At 45.7% G+C, this 23,150-nt stretch overlaps 1 protein-coding gene across 11 annotated transcripts in view; it reads right to left on the bottom strand.

Moving 5' to 3' along the window:
- Positions 1–8,747: 8,747 nt before the first annotated feature.
- Positions 8,748–23,150, bottom strand: part of rnf220a (ring finger protein 220a) — a 140,783-nt gene continuing 126,380 nt past the window's right edge. For 6 of the 11 annotated variants that reach the window (XM_030116100.1, XM_030116096.1, XM_030116095.1 and 3 more), the window contains 7 exons: positions 21,816–22,008; positions 21,667–21,722; positions 21,242–21,353; positions 16,441–16,552; positions 14,307–14,501; positions 13,780–13,854; positions 8,748–10,447 (listed from right to left, as the gene is read on the bottom strand). In XM_030116100.1, the coding sequence (XP_029971960.1) occupies positions 10,376–10,447; positions 13,780–13,854; positions 14,307–14,501; positions 16,441–16,552; positions 21,242–21,353; positions 21,667–21,722; positions 21,816–22,008 (815 nt within the window). In that variant the 3' untranslated portion in view covers positions 8,748–10,375. The remainder of the gene's footprint in view (positions 10,448–13,779; positions 13,855–14,306; positions 14,502–16,440; positions 16,553–21,241; positions 21,354–21,666; positions 21,723–21,815; positions 22,009–23,150) is intronic. The other 5 variants (XM_030116102.1, XM_030116105.1, XM_030116103.1 and 2 more) reach the window with 1 other exon arrangement.

The raw sequence follows: 23,150 nt of genomic DNA, 5'->3' as shown, positions 1-23,150 counted from the left end.
CTCTCACACATGGTGAATAAATGTTCTTATTCAGTTTTCTTTATTGGATTAAAGGCTTGTATTGTATTTTCTGTAGACGGGGTTCATGACTGATCCAGTCGTGTATTGCTGACAGTATATTTGCAATTATGTCTGTATTAGATCTGATCCAGTGTCGCTCATTGTATCTTCACAATAAGCACTAACAACATTTTTACATTTATTTATTTATTTTTACTTCGTAACCTCTTGTGGACGAGGGACTACTCACAGTTTACTGGAGATAAGTAAACCAAGTTGAGCTTTAATGGGATTCAGTCTCGTCTCATATGACTGCAGGAGTAAATCTCCCATATTTCAGCCTCAAACAACACTTGTTTACATGTGTATTCAAACAAGGTTACAACTGGAAGCCCTATCTTTTAGCAGCAGTGACTGTGTGCCGTCTATCACTTCTTGTTGATCTTCGCCTGAGCCCTTTGGCGATTACCGAAAAGCGCCGTGTAAACAAAACCTATCATTACCTTACAGTCGGGCTTTGCAAAGATTAGTTGCCCCTAAAAGCAAGCCTGTTGTTCCCGACCGTGTTAGACGGAAATCCTCCCGGTCAACTTTAAAATGACAACTGTTGAGACTGAAGGAAGTTCAAGAGTTGCCGATTCTGGCATGTATTTCCTTTCTCTACGGGTGAGACGAGAGGAGTTAAAACCGCGTCACCTTCACATTCGTGACCATCATAATACAGGGTGTCACTTCAACATCTTCGCCTGAGGAGTTGGGATTAAAGTGGACATTAGTGCAGGAGCAACCAGTGAGCACAGGTCATGCCTTCCTACTTTTATTTTAACATCAGACCAGGATGTGGGTTTTGCTTTTCTTAAGTCACATCCAATGTGTGTGTTTTATCAAGTGACTGTGTCAACCTGCACTGTCACTTTCACACACTGATCCAACCTGGTGAGAGCGAGTCTCCTTGACTTACTTACTGTGACGATGTAATGCGATGAAAAGTATTTTTTTTTTCCTTTCAGTTATTTAGAAACCCTCTTTTATGCCACTTGAACTAGTTCAGGGTTTACAGGCTTGCAGTGGGGTAAAACTAACCCGTATCACGACAGTTTAAACCCAACTCAGGTTCCCTTTTAGTGGGTGAACAGCCCAACGCTTGGTGGATTGGTGGATTCTGGAGCGGATCCGAGAACATGCAAACTCTACATGGAAAGGCCTCAAACCAACGTCTGTGCCGACATCTAATTTTTTCATCTCTAAGAAGATGTCTAAACTCGAAAGAGTTTTGATCGTATATTTACACAGTGTGTTTTTTAAAATCCTAGCCAAAAATGTATCATATGTGTTCTTTATAAAGACCTCACTGAAACACCATTAGGATGAGACAATAGTTACATGTCGTTGTTGCAGATGCATGTTCTGCTTGAGTTTTTTTTTTTTTTTTTGTGGCAACTAAAACACGATTTCACCAAAGAGAGATCATTTTATGAGGCTATCTTCTGCAACTCAGGGGGGGTATTAGACGTCAGGTTGAATATCACAGGGTTTTTTTTTTTTTGCGGGGGTCTAGGAGGAGGGGTCACACACGCTCACGTTCCACACACCCTTTAGTCCTTTTCACCATTATCTCATGTTGTCATCTCCTCCTTTCAAGATCTGGGAATCCTCTGGCAAGACCCCAAACCCCCCTCTGGTTACCACACACACACACACACACACACACACACACACACACACACAGAGGACCAGTGTTCTCCCTTGGGGGGTCGACCAACATAAAAGAAGGTGTAGCGAAGGCCTGAAGAAACAGATGAAACAGACGAGATGACCGGGCTCCACATCTTTCTTTCAGCTCAATCCCTTCATCACCCCCCAGAACCATTTTACTTAATCTATGATAATTATGCTCATGTCATGATTTCACTGTAACCAGTCAGAACAAACAAAAGATCTGAATTCTGTAAATAAAAAATCCATGTTTGAGGAAACATTTGTGCAGAGGCGTGACTATCAGACAACACATGAGCATGCAAAGAAAGAATTGATGGAGCATTTTGGAGAGTAAACCACGTTTTGTCAAACATGACACTTCATGCAAAACGATCATGTAAAAGTGAAGCGTTGACCAACCTCACAGCATGGCAAACTGATGTTTCTTGTCCAACACTGCCACCTTGTGGAGATATGGAGTCTCTGCAGGAATGCATCTCCAATTCCATGACTACTGTCAGCAGAGTAAAACGTTTCCTTCTTGTTTGCACACAGACGAGCCTGTATTTTCAATTGAAAACATGCACAGGTTTGGCTACAAGGGTGTTGAACATTTGATTTGATGCAGTGCAGAAAATCCCCAATTTGTTCAGAAATTAGTTATTTTTCAGTGGACAATTGATTTTAAACTATATCCTCTTTGTTAAGGTTAACCTCTGTCTGTACACTGGACGCAGCAGAAAATTAAGCAGAGTATAAAAATATTTTATCAAACTTCATTATTAGGCTTTGCAGTGTGAGTTTGTGCGACTCAAATCAGTATTTACAATCCAGTTCTGCAAAACTACTGACAACAACACAGACTAAACCACTGGAACTTGAGGCATTGGGTGGAGCAACTTGAAGAGGTTAAGGGTTTTTCACACCTTGAGGGGGTTTCTCTGTCAAGTGGTTCAATTTCCTGCCTCTTCCTGCAGGCGCCTGCCGGATAGATTAGAAGTGGGGAGCACTATTGCCTTCATTCACCGACAGTAAGTTAGCCATTAAATCAATGGAGGAATCTGTGTGAAACCGTGTGCACCTGTGAGAGTGTATTCTCAGATCTCTGCATGTGGAGTCTGTGCGTGAAGTCGGAGAGATGTGAGTGTCTTCAATAGAAGATAGACACTGCACTATTAAGTGTCATATTGATTGTGTGTGTGTGTGTGTGTGTGTGTGTGTGTGTGTGTGTGTGTGCGTGTGTGTCCATAAAACGTCAATAATGATCACACAACACTGTATAGATCTGCATCAGGACAGTGTTTGACCTCTAAAAAGACATCACATCAGCCTTAGTTATGCGATTTTCTTCCATTTCAACAAGTGCAAATCAGATTTTGACAGCTCCAGGACAGACACAGCCTCACACCCCCCCCCCCTGCACTCTATGATTTCTGGCAGCCTAAGCCCTGTAGGTCCGTCCAGAAGCATCTCACAATTCCAAAAGCATTCAACAGAGTTTGTCTCCTGCTGTGGCTTCCTCTCGTTCACCACAACTTTATTAGCATCTGACAGCACTTACAGGAGCGCTTACTGGGCAGGGCGAGGCTGCGCCTAATAAGGCCTCGCCTCGGTCTGGGCTGCAAACAGCGAATGCAGCTTTTATTCAAGGCCTGGATGCAGATCTGAGCGCCAACTGGCAGTGAGAGAGATCATACTGTTGTAATTCTTGCTAATTAATGTTACAGGCGGCTGCTAAATGAGCTCTGATGTTTGGCAGCGTTAGTCTCTGTATTACTGTTTAACAAGAGTGTGCAGACGCGCGCGCACACACACACACACACTCTTTCCCCAAGTATGCAGACACCATCTGGCGATTTGCTGATACTCGTCGATACCAGTTGAAGGGATTATTTGAAGTTTTATGGAGAAAGCAGTGAATGTGTGTAAAAATCCTCTAGATGGCAATGGTGTTGTTCCACTGCGGCAGCCCTGTGCCATCAGGAGGACTTCAAGACGGCCGCGTTCACAATGAGGCAGTAAATTCTTCAGTTTCTGTGCAAGTCAGTTTTCTGTTTTAACTAAAACCATCAACACAGAGGTCACAACGGGAGGATGTAGTTCTTCTGATGCAGTAAAATACTTTCGCATCACTGAAGACTGCAGCCTCCTCACATCACAAGTCTCAGAGTGACAGCAGTAATAATGAAATGTATGCTTTTATGTTTTACCTGATTTTACAACCAGAGCTCTTGGTTTGAAACATGTGGCAGGAGTTGAGTTCAGCAGACCATCCGTCTTCCCGGCCATTGTATGTCCACAAGTTTCTGAAGCAGGTGATTTATAATGTGCTGTTTCTTTGTGCTCACTTCCTGTGCTGGCTCCTAACCTTCCAGCGATATGAAGCAGGGAAGGATGATTCTGGCCACAATCTTTGCAAGTTAAGCGCCTCTTTCAATCCTTGCTTCTGCGTCCACTGCGCAGGCAGCCAAAGCACATCCCCTTTTCTTTAAAGAAAATTTTTGTCCCGATGCTGCTATATTTTCAGCGTTGGACACTCTTCCAGTCTGGCAGCAGCAGACACATGCACCTGTAACATGTTCCTTTAGTGAAACTGGGCGTGAACTTCCAGATCCCTCTGCTCCATCGACAACTGGAACTGTGATGGCGAAGCTGTTACGTCTTGGCTTGATGGATTTAGGGTGAGACTTGAACTTAACGCTCTTTGATGAAGACAAATGAAGACAAAGCTCTTTGCGAGTTGATAGCCTCTGTCAGGAGTAGTGTGCTGACAAGTCCTCACCAATTCTCAGGTAAACTGCTCCAAAAAGTAGATGCAGTCCACTTTGCTATCTCAAAAGCTCTGCTAAAGTTCTTATATTGAAGAGGGGCGTCTGGAATGTGCCGAGAGGCTGCTTTGTGGCAGTGCAGTCCATGTTGCAAGTTTAAATTGAGTCCTTTGACACATTTTTCTTCCTCATTTCTTTGCAAATACAAAATTCATTCCATCTGCAGATGCTTGGGAGCCCCTTGAACACTGGGCATCTCTCTGGAGCTGCTCCCTTTTTCTTCTCAGCTTAAGTTTTTTAACCTGTGCCTCCAGAGCTGTAGCTCTAACAAGAAGTGTGGCCTGTTCGTCCTCTGCTTGAACGTGGGCTGAAGCTGTAGATTAACCACTTCTGTTCCTACTTTTACCACCGCTGGTCCTTTTCTGGGAGAATGTCCATTGGCATTCCCATCAGTTTCATTGTTCTTTCATCCAGTTTTCAACAGTAGTAATGAAATCGTTCTCAACAAGCATTTTTGCAGCGAACCAAGTGTCTTGTTTGTTCACTTTCGTTTACAAACATTAAACACACCAGAGACTCGTCAGCATTTCTTGCTTCCTCACACACATGCATTTTGCTTCTCTTGAATTAATGCTCTGCATAAGCTCTTGAGTTAATTTTCTTAGATTTTTAACCTTTGACAATTTATTTATTTTCTTATTTTTTGTAGCTTTTTAACCTTTTCATCAAGAGATTTGTGTGTTAATTCAATAGACCGCTTACTCTTTACACATTGTGCCTCATTGCCATTCAACACTTCAACAGAGGTAGCAGAGGCTGCCCCTACTGCTACAGACATGTCAGATTTACCCTCCAGGATTTCCTCTAGAATTGACCTTCACATAAAGCACACCTCCAGTGTGAAAGCGACGAACAATGTTCAGTTTATTGCGCGGATCATCAGTGTTATTTAGCCACCAATGCGTTGAGTGAACAACCTTCAATGTGACCACAAAGCTACTCATACCTTTCAAAGCAGTGGGCGCCATGATGTCCTGAAAGAGTCAACCGATCAGCTGATCGGCGTGTCCCCGGATCTTCAGGCAGTCAGTCCAAGGCAGGAACTCCAGCGCTGAATCTTCCTCTGTGGAACGATGGCTTCTAGCCTCGTGAACCAGACCCGCCCACTCCTCATCCACATTGGATTTGGACTTGGGCTTAGTCTGGATAGGAGCCCATAGAAACCTCTTGCAGGGGGTGTCGGTTACTCCTTTGACTGACAGCGCACTTCAGCCAATCAGCGCTTCAAAACAAATACGTCATCAAAATGCGTTCGCTTCTCTAAGGGTTAGCATTAGCTCATTAGCTCTAGCTTCAATACACGCAAAGACACGCGAAAACGTCTTTTCCTGTAAGATACTCACCAAGCGCATACTCTTGCTCATGCTTGATTGTTGTAATACTTGGTATTTGGGCTATAACTTTACTTATTGCAGCTTTCAGACAATGGTTAAAGTCTGTAATCTCCGCTACGCGCAGTGATGGTTTCACTTCCGGTTTAGCCACCCGAATTCTCAAAAAAAAAAAATTGAAAACAAAGAGCAGCAACGCTGATTGGCTCGGCTGTTCACGACCAAGTGAAATCCTCTTCTATGGGCTCCTACCCAGACTGAGCACAACTCCAAAATCCAAACGCGGATGAGGAGTGGGCGGGGCTGGTTTACGAGGCAAGATGGCTTCCTTTCCATATGAAAACTAACTGAAGCGCAGTTTTTCGACTGAACTGTAGTGACTTGATCTTTAGACTAAACAATAAAAATCTCCGCCACTGAGGGGATGTTTCCGGATGTGTCCTCTGCTTTTCCAATGAGCCCAGGTCCAATGGCTCTCAGAACATATTTATTTTTACATAGACTTAACCTATATTTCCCATAACTTGTGCGCAAGACCAAACAAAAAAGGCTCAAAGTGAGGCCACTAAACGGAGGTCGAAAAACTGTGCGTCAGCACCTGACAGGTAATCAGCACTGTCTTCCTGAAGTCAATCATGACTCATTGTTTATGTGCGCCACCTACTGTGGACACCAGGTATAACATGCACGCGTATTGCGTGTGTTTACCGCTTATTGATGGTATATAAAAGAGCTACCGCTACAAGAGTGAGCATTGCATTTGAAAAAAAATATAATAATAATAACAATAAGGTGCGGTGAAGAGCGGGAACTCACTTTTTCCTTCAACCGTCCAGTAAGCTTTCTCTGACGTCACTCTCATTTGCATATTTCCAGTCGTTCACCTGAAGAAGTCAAGAAGAATCCAGAAACTGTGAAAAAAAAACCACCATGTAGTTTTCCAAATCAAAGAATTCCGGACAGTTAGTGTTTAATTGTTTAATATCTGGCAGGATGGCGTATTGAGCGATTTAAATGTGTTTAATTCAGAGGAGCTATGGACAGTTGACATGAAATTTAGATTTTTTTTTTTTTTAAATATAATTGTTCCACGTTAGTTTAATTTTATTCTCAAGGTTTACAGGCTGCATTGTTTTGTCTGTGCTTGCTATATTTGTCTCTCACCTCTCTCTCTCCTCATCTCTATTATCCCTCTATCCTACATCCCCATCTATCAATTTCTATATTCCAGTTGCCTTGACCATATCTTAATCTGTATTTGTTGATTTCTACCAATGTCATTGGTATGGACAGATATCTTTCTCCTCTCAATAGTTTTCTCTTTGTAGCAGGACCTCGATTTTCATTCTCTTCCTCATCTAGAGTTCTATCTCCCTGTAGCTTTCTCTCTGCAAATTCATTCCATCTGCCTAGCAGCGCCATTTTGGCGCCCGGTGGGCACGTTGGGTACTGCAACTCACTGCGGCCCAGAAGGTTGCAGATCGAATCCCGGTCGGCTCGGTGCTAAAGGTATTTCATCTCAGTGTTCACATCAGAAACTGCTCCATTAACAACCCAAAATAAAGACAATGTTTTTAATATTTACGTCCCCTACACCAGTATTTCCTCTTTTGTTTCAATAGATATTAACTACTTTGACAACTTACAACAACATGGAAACAAAAGGAAAGCCTTTCAAAGAACAAAGACTGACACTGACATCACATATAAATGCGAGTGTAGTTTTGAAATAAAATGTGTTCATCAAGGATTATGTTCGGTGTGCTGAGGTTTTTAGATGACATATCTCAGATGTGAGTTGATGGTCGTCACAGCTGGGGTTCGAACATGCCAGACGAACCTTCCAAAGCTTCCTTGGCCTCCACAACAGGAGACACTGGCTGAACAGCGATCAGCGAACAGTTCCACATGTTCAGCTGGAGTCGAAGAACAGCACCATCAGGCCCGCACTTTTTTATTTAAATCAATTTTCTTGAACTTAACCGTAAAGTGAATTCCATCTGAAAGCAGGTTAATTTCTCCTCTAAAGACTGAGAGACTTCATGGATCTTCAGTTGGAAGCTCCATCTTCTATTCTCACCTAAAATAATGCAAATAATAGACTTTGGCTACATCCAAATAATTAGATGTATTCTTTATAAGTTGGATCCACACTATAACTTCCTGCACCGGCTCAAAATAATAAGACTATCTGTATCTACTACCCAGAATAACTGAAAAACAACAAAATAACTAGTAAAGCTTCTTAATGGCATGTATGAACAACAATGAGCGGATGAAACAAGGGTTGAACTGAGATTTACAATTATTTAATTGATGTCAAATGTAGTTTACAAACAGGAAAGACATGTACCATTTCCAAGAATTTACAAGACACAGATTAGTTCAGACAGACTCTCCTGGTGCATGTTTTCGATCTTTGGAGCAGGTTTCCAATTAAGGAGGAATCCAAACGTGAGCGTGCCGTCACATCCTGTCCCTCTGTCCAGTTTTCAACCCACACGGACGCGTAGCGACACGAGGGTCGAAGGAAAAGAAGACAGCTTTGAACTGTTCGGTGTCGATGAGCTCAGCTGCCCGAGCTGACAGACTCATGCTTTATTTGGCCAAAAAGAAGCATTAAAAGGATCCCAGAACCCACTTAACCCACTCTGGTAGCTAAAAGGTGGGTCTTTCAGTTTATTCAACAGCAGGTGGAGATGATCAATAGACACTTAAAGAAAACCAAAAGCACATGAGCAGAACGCGTCTTCGGTATGAGGGCGTCTTGGTCACCTTTCCATTCAGTGTGAACACTTTCCTTCAGTGTGTTATTTCACCACCATGCTGTGTGAAGAGAACCACTCGTGATATTTGAGAAGTTTTATTTTGTCTTTTTTTTTTCTTTTCCTTTGCAGTATTTCTTACAACAATACAGACGTCACAGAATACATAGTTTTACAAACACAAAGCACACACCACCACCTTGGCTGCTGATGCTGCTGCCGTGAAGGAGGAGAGGGGTCGGGGGGAGGGGGGGGGATGCTGCGGGTTTGGGAGGTTTCCAGTTCCATCCTTTCTCCACAGACACCTTCACTGTGAAAGGAACCTTTGCCGTTTTGGGACCTTCTCTTTTGCTGCAGCACAGCAGTGATGAGAACAATGGAGAAAAGCTTTCTTCTGAGACACGTCGGGGTAAAACAAACCAAAAAGAAGCGTCTGCGCTGTGAGCGGAGCATGTTGTTGGTGCGACAGACGGAAGCAGAAATGAAAGTTAAAAGAAGAGGCTCGGCTGGACGAGGTTTCAACGAAAGAGCGGCTCCATTGTTCGGCCTGTTTGCAGGAAATCTCGGGCGATAAGAATCTCTCCTTTTGGGGAAAACTAACACATCCTTCCTTGCTTCATGTTCAGATCTACAGTTTTTCAGGGAACTTAAAATTACACCACCTAAAGCCTGTCCATCTAGACTGGAGTAGTTTATTACTTTTTTTTTTTTTAATTCCTGTACAGTCAAATAAAACCGATGGATCTTCAAATGATCTTAGTTTTTTTTCTTCAAAAATACAGAAGGCTTCTTTATTCCAGCCATTTTTTAACCCCCCCCAAAAAAAAACATAACCCCAAACCCTTCCAACTAAAAACAGGACTTTGATATTATATATTTGTTTGTGTGTGTGTGAGTGTGTCTGCAGGTGTGTCTCAAGTGTGTGAACTCTATGTCATTTACACCCAACATTGTAAACATACATAGAACTATATTACATGTGCTTGCGCTGCATCTTGTCGGGGGGGGGGAAAACTTTTGGTTTACTTCACTAGAACACCACAAAAGAAGGAAAGAGAGGAGGGCAGAGGGGAGAAGAAGTCGAAGAGGTGGAGGAGGGCGAGTGTCAAACTCCTTCTGAAGTTTGTGAGGTTATGCTCAGTTTGGTTGAAAGCTCAGTTTTAGTGGACGGGCTCTTTTTTTTTTTTTTTTTTTTTAAATTCTCTTAAGCAACAGTTGCATGAAGTTTTCTCTCTGCAGTAAGAACACAAAAAACTAAAAGAACGCTCTCTGTCAAGTCCTCAGAGTCACCGGCAGAGTCCGCCTTGTCCAGCTTCACTGAAACACGGAAGAGTGAGCAGGGGAACAGGAGGGATCGTAGTCTGTGTGACGAAGCTTCTTTCTGTTTCCCCTCCGGCGGCCTGAAGCCGTCCGGTGTCTCCACTGACTCCCAGTCCTTCAGCGAAGACACCCCCAAAGTACGTCACTGAGGCGGGAGGGGCAGGCCAGCCGACTGACAGGGATCCTGGTCTCCACATCTTTTCTTCTTTTTTTTTTTTATGAGAGTGGATCACAAAGCGGTGGAGTCAGAGTCATTCCTTAAAGAGATTCTCCAGCCGAGTCCTAAAGATGGCCGTCCTGTCTCTGAACGCTCGTGGGACATTGAGGCGCTGGCCGTGAGAGACACACAGAAAGAACCAAATGACCAGAAGACGGGGAAGAGGATGAAATCCACGATGGAGGAATGGACCGGAAGGGGAGGCGGTTGTGCTCTTTACAAGTAGACACGCCTCAGGTCTCCGGGTGAGGTGATGGTGTTGCACTGCGGGCAAAGCTTCTTGTTCCCCTGTGAGGGAAAAACATGGGAATTAGCTCACCAATGGCATCTGTGACAAACGACATACAAGAAGACAAACATGAACGAGCTGGCCAAAAAATACTCCTCCTGTCACTGCTTAGATGTGAATTTGGTATAAAAAAGGTATTTTCTTTAATTGACAGACTGAAGATTTTGATCTGTCATGCAGTGGCTGCGAGCTTATGACCTGCTGACACTTCACTACATGCTTGGCAGATGTTTTGCTGTGTGAATGTGAAGCTGGCTGCTGGCTCCCTCCAGGTCTCTTCCTCTCCCCCAGCGCTGCTTTGATAGCGTGCCATCTGCTGTAAAGCAGCAGGTTATAATACGCAGCGCAGGCCTGACAGCAGAGCGGGATTCAGACTGGGTGGTCTCCTCCACTGTCCTCCACCCGTCTTTTACACTCCTAACAGTCGGCTTCTTCTTTTCTGCTGTCGGCAGCTGTGTGCAGGCAAATTCCCGCTGACACTTTCCACCGTGCATTTTTTGTGTCGGCCGCAGATACGCAAAGAAACAGAAATGTCATAAACAAACAATGTCACTAAATGAAGTATAGATATACCACTGCACTCTATAAAAAGCAGCCGCAACGACTACTGATGTCGTGTCACATAGCTACGATCCAGAGAGGCTTTCATCGGTCTGCTGCAATGTGTGTCAAGAGGGGGGGAAAAAAACGGAGGGTATGATATCGAGCACAGGTGAGAAAGAATGTGGAGATCTCATAACCGGGATGCTTGCCCTTTCAAAAGCTCGGCTGGTCAGTACAAATGTTACAGGCCTGTCTGACCCTTGAGGATTTACGGGCTTCTTTTCCTGTAAGCCACTGAATAAACTCTTTGGGTGTGTGTGTGAGCCGAGGCGGTCCGAAGGGCGTATTCAAACAGCCTCGAGAGGGCCGAGACGGCTCAAGAGTCCGACAGATATCACACACTCGTGCTAAGAGGACTCGCGGCTCCAGAGTACTCAAACCGGTCCTGAGAGGAAAAGCAAAATGTGATGCTGAAGAAAAAGGAAGGAGAGTGGGATGCGTGTAAAAAGAGAACGAAAAAATATAAAAAATATCAAGCTTTCATCGTCATTTCAATGGGGGGAAAAACCAAGGTGTGAGTATTGGGCCATATCACCCAGCCGAAAGATTTTTAATCTTCATCTTTTGCTTGTGAGAGTTTTCAGGGGTGTTATGGGACATGTGATGGACTGCACATAATTCAGGGAAAGCTATGATCAGCTCCAAAATAGTGACAACACTGATGCCAAAATATAACTTTTCATTAAAAGCTTCCATCACCTCATGAAAAAGAACATGGAAAAAAAACAAAAAAACAAACTGCAACATTCAGGGGTGGAGGCTTGAAAAATATGATAAACAAATGCTGAGCTGATTAAATCACACATCAGTGCTGCCATTACTGTTTTCAGTCTGGTTCCTAATGAAACTGGAATAAAAACCTGAGAAAGGAGTAAACTGCAGGGAGAAGTAGGCTAAATTCAGCCATTTTTCCCATCTTTGACCAGCATCAGGTTTTCCTATCACAGTCAGGATTGAGCAAATTAGATTTTTTTTCAAATCAGATCCAGCCCACTTTTATATTTGATCCTAATGGTATACGCGTCTGAAGTTTTTTAAAGTGACATCAGTCTAAATTTTCTCCAACTCTGAGGCCACAGATGGGCGTCATTACCACACTGCGCCAGAGAAAGTCGCGAGATCACATTTAATAGTGGAGCATCTCAGTACCGACACATCCTGTCCAGAGGCAGCACACACTTCCACACTTTAACCCTTTTCTTTTCACTTCCTGTGTGTGTGGAGGTCACTTGAGGACCACAGACTGGTCACAGTGGAACAACCTTGACCCGGCGACTCTCGACGATAAAACAAAAATCAGTTTATTTCGTTCACACGGTGTTTGAGGGAGCGTTCCTCCTATTTGTTTGCGCGCCTGTCGGCGCGCTCCGCTCCCGTTTTGTGTGGGCAGTAAGCGTGTGTGGGTGTGCGCCCATCATGCTGCGCTCCAGCTGCCTTGCTCATTAAAGTGGAAAGGGGCTGGGCTGACGTTAACTGGATTCCCGGGCATTTACTTTGATCTGCTTGGCCCTCCCGGTTTTATAGCTGTCTCCAGGCTACCGGTTTAATGCCCCGTACATTAGACCAGGAATGGCGGCGAAGCACGTGGGTGCAGACACTTGCGTAGAGACTGCAGGTACGGCATGGCACACGGAAACAATAGAGCCCGTTCAGGAATGCGTCCTCGCTCCACAAAACAGTAAAGAGTGATCCATAAAACATGCACAAGCTGCTGTGTTGTCAAGTTTTTTTATGAATCAGTATTGATCTGAAAACGAAGGACTGCAACAAGCAATCACTGGCAACATCTAAACGTCCAATTAAAGTTGGAAAGGAGAGCAATTTTCAGAGCCTTATGCATAAAAACTCTTCTATTGCTTTATTGCTTTCAGCGTTCCATTGACTGTAAGAGATCAGATCATTGCCTCAACTGGAGCTTAATGGACAAACGGTAAACTACAGATGTTAAAGATTGTGAGGAAATCCTTGGTAAATTTTTGAGTATTGTGAATTTAGAGTTGAGAAACTAATAATCCATTCTGATGTTGTCCCTATTATACCTTAGCATAGCGCTGCAACGAACACTGGATTGTACAGTATGAAAAGGCACTAATGCTCAACTTGCTCGTGAGTGTCCGGGAAACAAATCAAACAAACGACACCAGACAGGAAATTTGATTATAGAGAATAACGTGAGGAAGAAAAGGAGAAAAGAAAAGCAAAGGAATCAGAGAAAAGCTCCCAGCAGCAGGAAGAGTTTCTTCTCTGTGCTCCATTTACCACATTAGCACCAGCTAATTACACACAACTGAATAGATCAGAGTAACTAAAAAAACCAAGAAAACCAGCGAGTGTGTGTGTGTGTGTGTGTGTGTGTGTGTGTGTGTGTGTGTGTGTGTGTGTGTGTGTGTGTGTGGACCTGAGGCACCGCGGAGGTTAGAAATGACCATTTTATTCTAACATTTTAACAAGCCTTTTGGGGACTATTCCATCTAAGCTGTGCCCCCGCTGCGGCCGCGGGCGTTTGCGTTGCCGGGATTGTGCGTGCCGCGTGAGAACGGGCCATTTGGGGGATATTTCGTTTTAGTTCCTCCCTATGGGGCACGAACACTGAGAGAAACTCACCGACTATGAAATGAGGCTGCAATAACTACATGTCACGAGGAGGTGCCCCGCAGCACAGATAAGAGTATGTGTATGTGAATGTGTGTGTGTGTGTGTGTGTGTGTGTGTGTGTTATTGAACGTACCAGAGTCCTGAGCCAGCATTCTTCACAATGGACGTGCCAGCACTGGATGGAGGTTAGCGGCATCGTGTACGAGTCCTAAAAGACAGACGAGCAGAAAACAATGAAATTGCATTAAATGTATGTCTTACACACACACACACACACACACTCGCGCGCGCACACACACACCACTTATTAACTAACAACCAACACTGTGCATTCCCTGACCAACCACCAGCACCGGATCACTAACCATGAAACAACACAACCTGCAGCCACAGAGTCACTGAGCAAGGCAGCATGGGGGCAACTGAACCGGGGCAACCTGCAGGTCACACACACATACGCACATGTGTACAGACACAAGACCGGGCAGGCAACGAGCAGAGGCGGAGGGGGTGGGCAAGCAGTGGGAGGAGGAGATGGGGGAGACAGCCATGGTCGAGCCCTGCGGGGGGCGCTCTTTTCTGTTCCACGTGAAAAGAACGGAAATGAGGGGGGGATGAGGGGAGGGGGTGGAGCGGGGAAGGAGGGAGGGAGTGCCTTACCCTCCGTAGGGGCTGTGGGAGGAGCCTCTTTATGCCGCTGCCGTAGCCACCAATCACAAGGCCCCTGTACAGGCAGTATAGGCCGAGGGGGAGGGACTTAGGCTGCCTCTCTCCGACCTCATTGGCCAGTGGCCGGCGCCCCGGCCACGCCCCTATGCTCTTGATCTCCAGGCCTGACTGGATAGCAGGCTTCCTCTGCGGAAGGAGGAGGGAGGTAGGGGTGGGAGAGGAGAGGGAGGGGGGGGCGAAAGGTGGCAGCTGAACACAGAGCCCGACTCGCACCGACCGCGCACACGTCAACACAATTCGGCAACTGACAGGCTTGAGTGTGGACGATCACACACACAGAGCCACGGCCGATGACTGAAATCAAGCCTCTGTGAAAATTCCGTCCCGTCTTAAGCTACATGTTCTGGCTGAATGCAGGAAGTTCGAGGCGGCGCCCCCGTGTGGCAGCAGGCCTGTGATCTGGAGAGACTGTGCTCATGAAGCACGCATGAAAAGGAGGATTCCAGTTTGATCGCTTGGTATCTGCCATCGGCTTTTAAGGTCTGAGTAAACAAGCAATCGCAAATACAAAGTGCTTTAGAGCATAGCAACAAGACAAACACAGATTTTTTTGTTCTAAATTGACCAGTAGGTGGAAGCAGAATCCCACTGAGAATCTGATCTCCAGCATTAAGCTCTCCTGAAGACCAGGACGTTACGTGAGATCATTTGAATGACAGCCGGAGAGCTTTTTCTCCGACAGTAACACCAGAAAAGACTTTTGGAAAAATCCGAGTGGCTGTGGAGTTTGTCCACTCTTCCTGATCACAGCCGTGCAGGGAGAGTTTCTGAGGTGGGAATCAGCTGATGCAGTAAAACAAAAGGCCTTCCTGCCGGCCAGTCGGAGTCATCGGGTGACTTTTACATCAGACGCGTGGTGACAGGGAGGGGGCGCCGTGACAGGCCGAGGGGGGACAGAGACGGATTAAACGGAGGACGGCTGTGCGTGCGCACATATTTGTATTTCCCTCTATGCGCGGGTGTGTGTGTGCGCGTGTGTTTGAGATGAGGGACAGTGACAGATGAGCGGGGAAGAGCCGCGTGTGCGCAGAGCGCTGAGTGATCGATCGCTGTGCCTTGCCCTCCGTGTCACCTCGGGCACCGAGCGACCTTTAGGAAGCACGAGCGTCAGTAATTACCCGATTTACACACACCAGACACCCGACACACACACACACAAGAACACAGGATGCCAACGCTGCATTGTCCACGGGTTTGTGAGGACGACAGGATGGGCACTTGACACAAAGTGGCGAGCACGAACTGATGTTGGGATGTAGCTGCAGCCGCATCTCAAGTGTCTGACCGACACGAGTACGGCCCCTCGGTCTTTCTGACAATGTTGACGTGTGGCATATTTTATTGATCGGCCAGTCCGATCCAATCAATCACCGCTCCAAGATGGGAAGCGCGTCAGCCGCCGTCACACTCAAGAACGGCAACACGAAACACAAACACGGTCGTGGAGGAAATATCAGAAACCGTCCTCATGAGAAGCGGTCGAGCAACAGCTACTTAAGCCTGGGTGCAAATCCTGTTGACGAGCAAAGCCATGCAGGGGCTACAACCAGCACAGCACAACACAACACAACACAAGAGCAGCACTCAAACAATGACAACGGCCACTGAGGGAATGAGATGCACGTATTTCTGACATGCACACGAATGCAGCACAAGTATTCAGCATTCAATAACAATGCACTGGTTTCCTTAAAAGAAAAACTTGACTAAATCTAAAGAAGCTAGCGTTCAGTCTTGCCTGAGCAGAAAACTTTGCCTTGAGATGAATCTGTACAACCATCAGGTGTATGAAGTGATCAATATGATTCATGAGCATGTTTGTACGCTGATTGTTTTGTGGATCTTAAAAGGGAGAAGTGATCGGTAAACCACATTAAACCTGTTCCTCTAATAAATCTGACTGAAAGTGATAAACATATTTTCTGTAAAAGTTTCTTAAATTGGTCTTGAATGAGCTTCACTGATGCAACTGACTGAGAACAGGATGAGGCTGTTGCTCATCACGCTCCGACAGAACGAGACACTTTGTCGAATATTTCCCGCTCTGCCGCCTTCTGATACTCACCATGCAGATAAGACACTTGTATCGGTCTCCTCGCAGGATCTGCTTCTCCAGCTCTCTGATTCGAGCCTTCAGAGCCTCCATGGTGGTCGCCGTCGACTCCTCCTCTGTCACCCTGAGGGAGAGAGGCAGATTTGAACTTTGTGTTTTTATAGTGACATAAAAAAATGGTGAAACGTCTTGTGAATGAATGTTTTTTGATTTTCAATCTAATCGTGATTTTTCTGTGATCTGCTGAACTTCACCATTGTTTCTCCCTGCTGATGTTCAGTCGGCGCAGTTTGACCTTTAATATCTTTGAAGCTCCAAACCCCCCGTCTTACTCCCAATTGATCACATCCGTCTATTTCTCTTTCTACAACCATCTTTCAACATTTCGTCCCAACTTCACAAGTGTCAGTCCCCTCACTTCCCTGACTTCAACTCAGATGCCCTTTTCTCTTTTTACAACGCTGCGCGTTCACCTCCCGTCCTCTATAACTCCTCTGTTGTGTCTGGGTCTGCCTCGCCCTCCAATTTATTTCCTCGCTTCGGTATTTATTTCCTCATCTCCGCGCGTCCTTGCTTCATTCCTCTTTCATACAACTCTGTCCTCTATTCCATCCGCCGTCCTCCCTTTCTTCCAGCCTCTGAGTGGCTGCTGATTAATGTGCGGCATGATAACAGAAAATGTGCATTTAACACTGTCCGACAGCATATGAAGCAGCCATAACTAAATCAATACAGCCAACGCGCAGACCGCAACGCCACCGCTGCTTCGGTGCAGGGAGACGAGACGGTCTGAGCCAGACGCTGAGCTGCAATAGCAGTGTGTGTGTGTGTGTGTGTGTGTGTGTGTGTGTGTGTGTATTTATGGTGATGTGGACATTTTGCACGCTGATAGCTAGCTGATCTATGGTATCGATCTGGATGGGGAAGGACAAGCAGGGAGAGCGAAGGGAGTGTGATGGCAAAAGAGAGCAATAAGTGGCTGTGTGTGTGTGTGTGTGTGTTTGTGTGTTATGATGAACCAATAGTGAGGCAGCAACAGCAGAAAACCAAGGCAAATCTTTAAAACCCACATTTCTATAAATCCATTTTTTTTTTTTAGCCAAACTGCCAAGGTTTGACAGGAGGTTTTTTTCTTAAATTCATTTCATCAGACAAGCTCATTAAAATAAATTGAATCCAATCAAAGATTAGATTAAAATTAAACATTTCAGGCTTGCCTGGAGATCAGCAGGCTCTTCAAATACCTCAGGGCTATGCTGCGGCTCTAATGTGGAAACTTTTAACGGCGTCTTCGTCAGGGAAACATCTTATTTGCCTCGATGTCTGGTCCAAATATTTCAATATTACTCCTTGGCCACAGGGAAATGGAACTTTTTGCCATTTCCTGGACAACCCATTGGGGGGGGGGGGGGGGGGGTACTTTAGAGGCGATATCCACTTCTTTATTTGTGGTTCAATTTCAGTTTACAGACTAAAAAGATGATTCAATTATTGACTGGAGACAGTTCCGTCCTAACAAACGCTGATCGAGCCCATCTAGGTATCAAAACACCCCGGAACTTTCAGTTAGACACCAGACATCTGCACTGGTTCCTTTTCTGAACCTCATCATCACTCCATGTCTATAAAGATGCAGCCCGGCTCGACACCCTCGTGCCCTATAAACCGCTTTACCCTCTCCTCTTATTAGCACCAGGCTTGTAAAAAGTCATTTAGCCTTGATTAGCCGGCGAGCTCATAAAGCAGCAGTGGACTGTGGGCCGGCTGGTGCTGGACGGCGGCGTCCCACAAACAGAACCGTGTAACTCCCATGAATCCCTCTGTCACTAAGATGTCCATGAAACTCAGCTGAAGCAGGCTTTGAACCAGGAAAGAGGCGTTTTCTTATCACCTTGTCTTCCCTCAAAAGTTAATATTCAAAAAGAGAAAAGCTCTGCTGACGTAGAAATCATGCTAATCTTTCTCGATGCAGCTGGACGTATAAACCGGGGGGAGAGTGGAAAAGTAAAGAGGAGGCGGAGGAGGTGAAAAGATTTAATGAAGGTAACCGAGAGAGCGAGATGACTTCACAGGGCCAAAGCAAAGGAAAGACAACTCTCTGGGGCGAAATGTGACAAGCGAGCGGATGAACGGCCTCTCCACCAGCAAGACCTGCGAGCAGAAATCCTTGAGTTTTCAGAGCGTTTTATGCTGTTTGTGTTTGCTCCTGATTTAAGCTGGCTCGAGGGGTTTTCGACCTTTTCACTTTCTGAGCCAAAACGGAAAAATTTATCCCACACTGGCACCCCGGTTCAGCAAATACGTCGTGAGGACTTGGACAAACAAATTCAGGGTTCAATTGAGGTCAAAACCTAAAACATAAAGTGCTCCTGAGTCATTTCAGAAGAATATCCTGCGTGAGACAAACTACCGGAGACATTGTTGGGACTGAACTTTAGTCCATTCCACTTTAGTGTATTACTGTAGAAACGGCAAATCAAGATTAACGAATGAATGAATGAATGAGTGCATAATCAACCATTGCGCTGCACGTGCCTTTTTTTTTACGTTTGTTATCGAGTGTGTGCTCAGGACTTTAGCGAGCACACTGGGACGCTGCTCTGCTCGGCGCTGACTTGTGGCCTTGATCTGAGGACCTGGCACCATAAAACCTCGGGAACTAATCCGGAAATACAGCCTCCATTCAGCAGCGCGCTCCCAGTTAGTTACTGCCCCGTCGGGCCGATCGGGACGACGTGCTCATCGATGTGACGGGGGAGGGGAAAAAAAGAAAGAAAGAAAAAAAAAAGTGAAATTTTGTTGAATTTCCGGCTCAAGTTGTCCCTATGGCAACAAGCGGACGAGAAAGCCCGACGCGCACAGATAGATGGCTCAGCCTCCCCTCTATTTAGTGCCGCGTCCCCGATGTGTGTGAGGCCATTACTCATTGTGTGTGCGTGTGTGTAGCTGGAGATCTCCACCATCTATCTCAATCAGCATTGTGTCTTAATCTACTGTCTACTGCATTTTGGCCTCACGCTGCTTCTCTCAACACAGACACCAAGAAATGATGAAGCGACATCCCAATTAAGGGCAAAAACAGCTGCATTATTTCTGTATCATATATTCTACGAATCAGATATCGATACACACCTCATATATGTATGTGCGGATGGGTGGGGGAAAAAAAAAAGGGAAAAGAAGCGGCGGTAAATCCCTTTAGAGCATCATTCTCCTCTGCACCCTGTTAACCGAGGCCTTAACTACACTGACAGACCATGGTAAAACATTTAAGTCACTATTGATTTCCCCTGCCTCTGCCCCGACGTGCGCGTGTCTCTGTGTGTGCGGGCCTCAGATGGCAAAAGGCAGGAAGGTGGGGGTGGCGGTGGGGGGGCTTGTAAATGCCTGAGAAGAATTGAGACGGAGGACAGAAAGACGCGAATAAGAGAAATGAGAAAGAAGGGAGAGAGAAAGAAACGCTGCAATAAAGTGAGAGAGGAAAAGGTAGACGGAGACTGGGCAGTGTGTGTGTGTGCGTTGTCTGTTACACTGGGGTGGGGGGTGGGGAGGGTGGGGGTTAGAAATCTAGCTTCATCACTTCCAAATTGAGGACAGATTCAATTATTTGCAGAAACCACATGGAAATCTCTCCGCATTGTTCCAGCTGGAGCACCAAATTTGGCAGCAATCGCATTGGCGGCATTGGAGAGGCCATTTATCTTGGAGGGGAAAGAGCGTCTCGCGTGTGTATGTGTGTGTCTGTGTGTGTGTAAGCTCATTTATCTTGCAGGGGAATGAGCAGGGGAACGAGGACGCCCCGGGAGGCGACCAGATCATTACCCATCTGGGATCAGAGACGGCGAGCGGGAGAGAGAGCGAGCGAGCTTTCACTAACGCTGCCCGGCGCACAGCCACACACACACACACACACACACACACACACACACACACACACACACACACATATGCACGCACACATGTACAATGTATCAATGTAACGAAAGGAGACAAATCTCATTTTCATTTGGGGACGGAAGGGCACAGAAGCTCCACAAATACGTGCATTTATAGCGAGCGGCGAGGAGTGAGGCGGGGAATTGTTCCAGCCGGCCAGCTGACTGCTCGTTCCAATGCAATCACTCAGCATCTCGTTGGCCTCCTTTAAATGGATACTTAGATTAAGGCCTGTTCTGCTCCAGGTGGCCACTAAGACCGCAGAAAGAGCATCACAGTGGAGCACGAACCAGAAACTGTGCCACGAAACAAACTTGCATCTGGCTAAGCTGTTCTTTACTCATCTTTATTTAAGTTACAACAAAGGGACTATGCTGTTTATCTTTTAACCAGTTGAGTCCAAATGGCTGAATTCATCTTGACAACTGATTTATAGAAGGTATATCTGTGAGAGGGTGAACAGGACCCGACAGCCACTTATCAAATGCGTCGCCTCGCTCAGCAAACAAGCCGGCAGCTCCTGCTCTGAGGTGCTGCCTCTGATCGATACGCTTCAGCCCGCTCTGCTTATGCGCCAAGTTATCCCCTCTGCTGATATTTAATACGAGTCACAGACACACACACACACACACACACATACATGCTGGACGTGGATTGATTCATTCAAATGAATTCATTGCAGTCAGCCTTCCTGAAGTTGAAGTGGTGAAAACTGGAAATGTGCAGAGAGTGAAGAATATACAGCTCATGTTATTTGATGTATAGTTTATTGGAACTATTAACAAACCACCGGAGGTAACGACTCAAATGGAATGATAATTTGTGTGTGTGTGTGTGTGTGTGTGTGTGTGTGTGTGTGTGTGTGTGTGTGACTTACTTTTCAATCTCACTGTTTTTACAGGTGCGTGGGGCACAGGAGGAAGAGGACGATGATGAAGGAGTGCTGGGGTCCGTCTTGCTGCTTTCTCCGTTGCTTGTTGACGGCATTTCTGCAGATGCACAAGAGTATCAACCACACGTGACAGTCCAGGCTTGAGAAAACATGAAGCTTTCTTAGATCAGGGTGTATTTGTGTATATCACCTGCAATACTGAAATCACAGCAACATGTTTAAGAAATTATGATCTGGAATTACTTGTATATCCTGTATAACTGACAAGTTAATCCTAAAAAATGTGTGAATGCTCCAGGTCATTTACAAAACACTCCCCAAAATGAAAGGAATGATTTATGTTGCAAAAGGTACAGCAATCCCCTCTGTAGTGTTGATAATCGTTAAGATGGTAAATTTGCCCGTCTCACCATCGTTGGCCCATTTGGAGAATTCAGGCGTTATTCTGTTCGAAGGCATCCCTCCACTGCAACACACAAACACACATAATATGAATGTTTTGTTCCAGCAGAATTGTGTTAACTGTACAATAGCGCAGTAAAGAGAAGAGTCGTCATACTTGAGCACAGCTCCCCGTAACGCCTCCCTCTCCCGGGCCTCCCCCTGGTCCTCCCCGGCTCCGGAGCAGGGGATGATATCGGCCTCGGTGTACTGGGCTTTGCCGTACTCCAGCGTGTCGTCTCCGTCCACGTCGAGGTCGGCGTCGCTGTCGGCTGCGCTCTCCTTGATACTACACGTGGCAAAACCGGTTCCTATGAAACCAGGGGAGAAAAAAAAAAAAATCCACAAATATGACAAATGACACCGGAAAACCGACGGTGCAGCGATTCCAGATACATTAAATCAGAATATCTGTAAAACTTGCAAACACCTTCATTCAGCTAACACTTTTAAGTGTTTAAATTAGCTCCTCCACAACTTTTTTTTCCGAAACAAATTAACTTGGTATAACCAGGAAAGCAGGAGAGGCTGAGGGAGCTCCGGCCACAGACGGAATATAGACTCGGGGGCGGCGCGATGAAGACTGACACCCTGCCCATCAATCTTTACCGAGAGAGATGGGGGAGTCACGGTGTGTGTGCGCGCGTGTGTGAGTGGCACTTCTATAAACCCGGTGATGAACGCTCAGACAAACCCTTACCGCTGCCTGACTGCTCCCTTCAGCTCCACTTAACCACACCGCCGGCTGTGTGTGTGGCTCCGTCACTTAGAGGTGTCTTTCCAATGTTTGTTTGAGACTGTCTGTCCCTCTGTCACTTAGGCCTTGTCTCTCCAACCCCTTGAAGGTGTGTGTTTCTATGTGTGTGTGTGTGCAGCTGTCACTAATACCATGTCTATCTACTACACAAAGGTGTGTATGTGTGTGTGTGTCTACCTGTGACAGGCCTGACAGCCATCTTATTTACACCTATTCCAATTTCTACAAGCTCTCAGCTGGACTAGTGTTGCTGTGTGTGTGTGTGTGTGTGTGTGTGTGTGTGTGTGTGTGTGTGTATGTGTGTGTGTGTGACCAGACAGAGTTGACAGCCATCCTATTTAACCCGCCTGTCTCAGTGTGTGAGTTCCAATACTCCACTTCCTATAACAGTAGCTCTCGCTGCACTATGGTATCTCTGTCACGGCGCCGATCGGCTGCTGGCCCTCGCCTCCTGAGGTTTTTCTGGAATTTAAACATCTATTCCAGCTCCTCTTCTCACCTAACTCTGTTTAATTCACTTTCACTCCAAGAAAAAAAAAGGAAAAAAAAAAAAAAAGAGAAAAAAACATAAAATATGGATGGATGGGAAGGAGAGGAAGGTGAGGCTGGAAGGACCAAAAGCCGCCGCGGTAAAACGCGTTTTACAGCGGGCTGATGGTTTTTAGTGATCATATAAAAAAGACCTTTTAATTTTTA

This window comes from Salarias fasciatus, chromosome 18, assembly GCF_902148845.1.
Source record: "Salarias fasciatus chromosome 18, fSalaFa1.1, whole genome shotgun sequence".
Lineage (NCBI taxonomy): Eukaryota > Metazoa > Chordata > Actinopteri > Blenniiformes > Blenniidae > Salarias > Salarias fasciatus.
The sequence above is the reverse complement of the archived record's forward strand: the minus strand, read 5'-3'. Positions and strand labels throughout refer to the sequence as shown.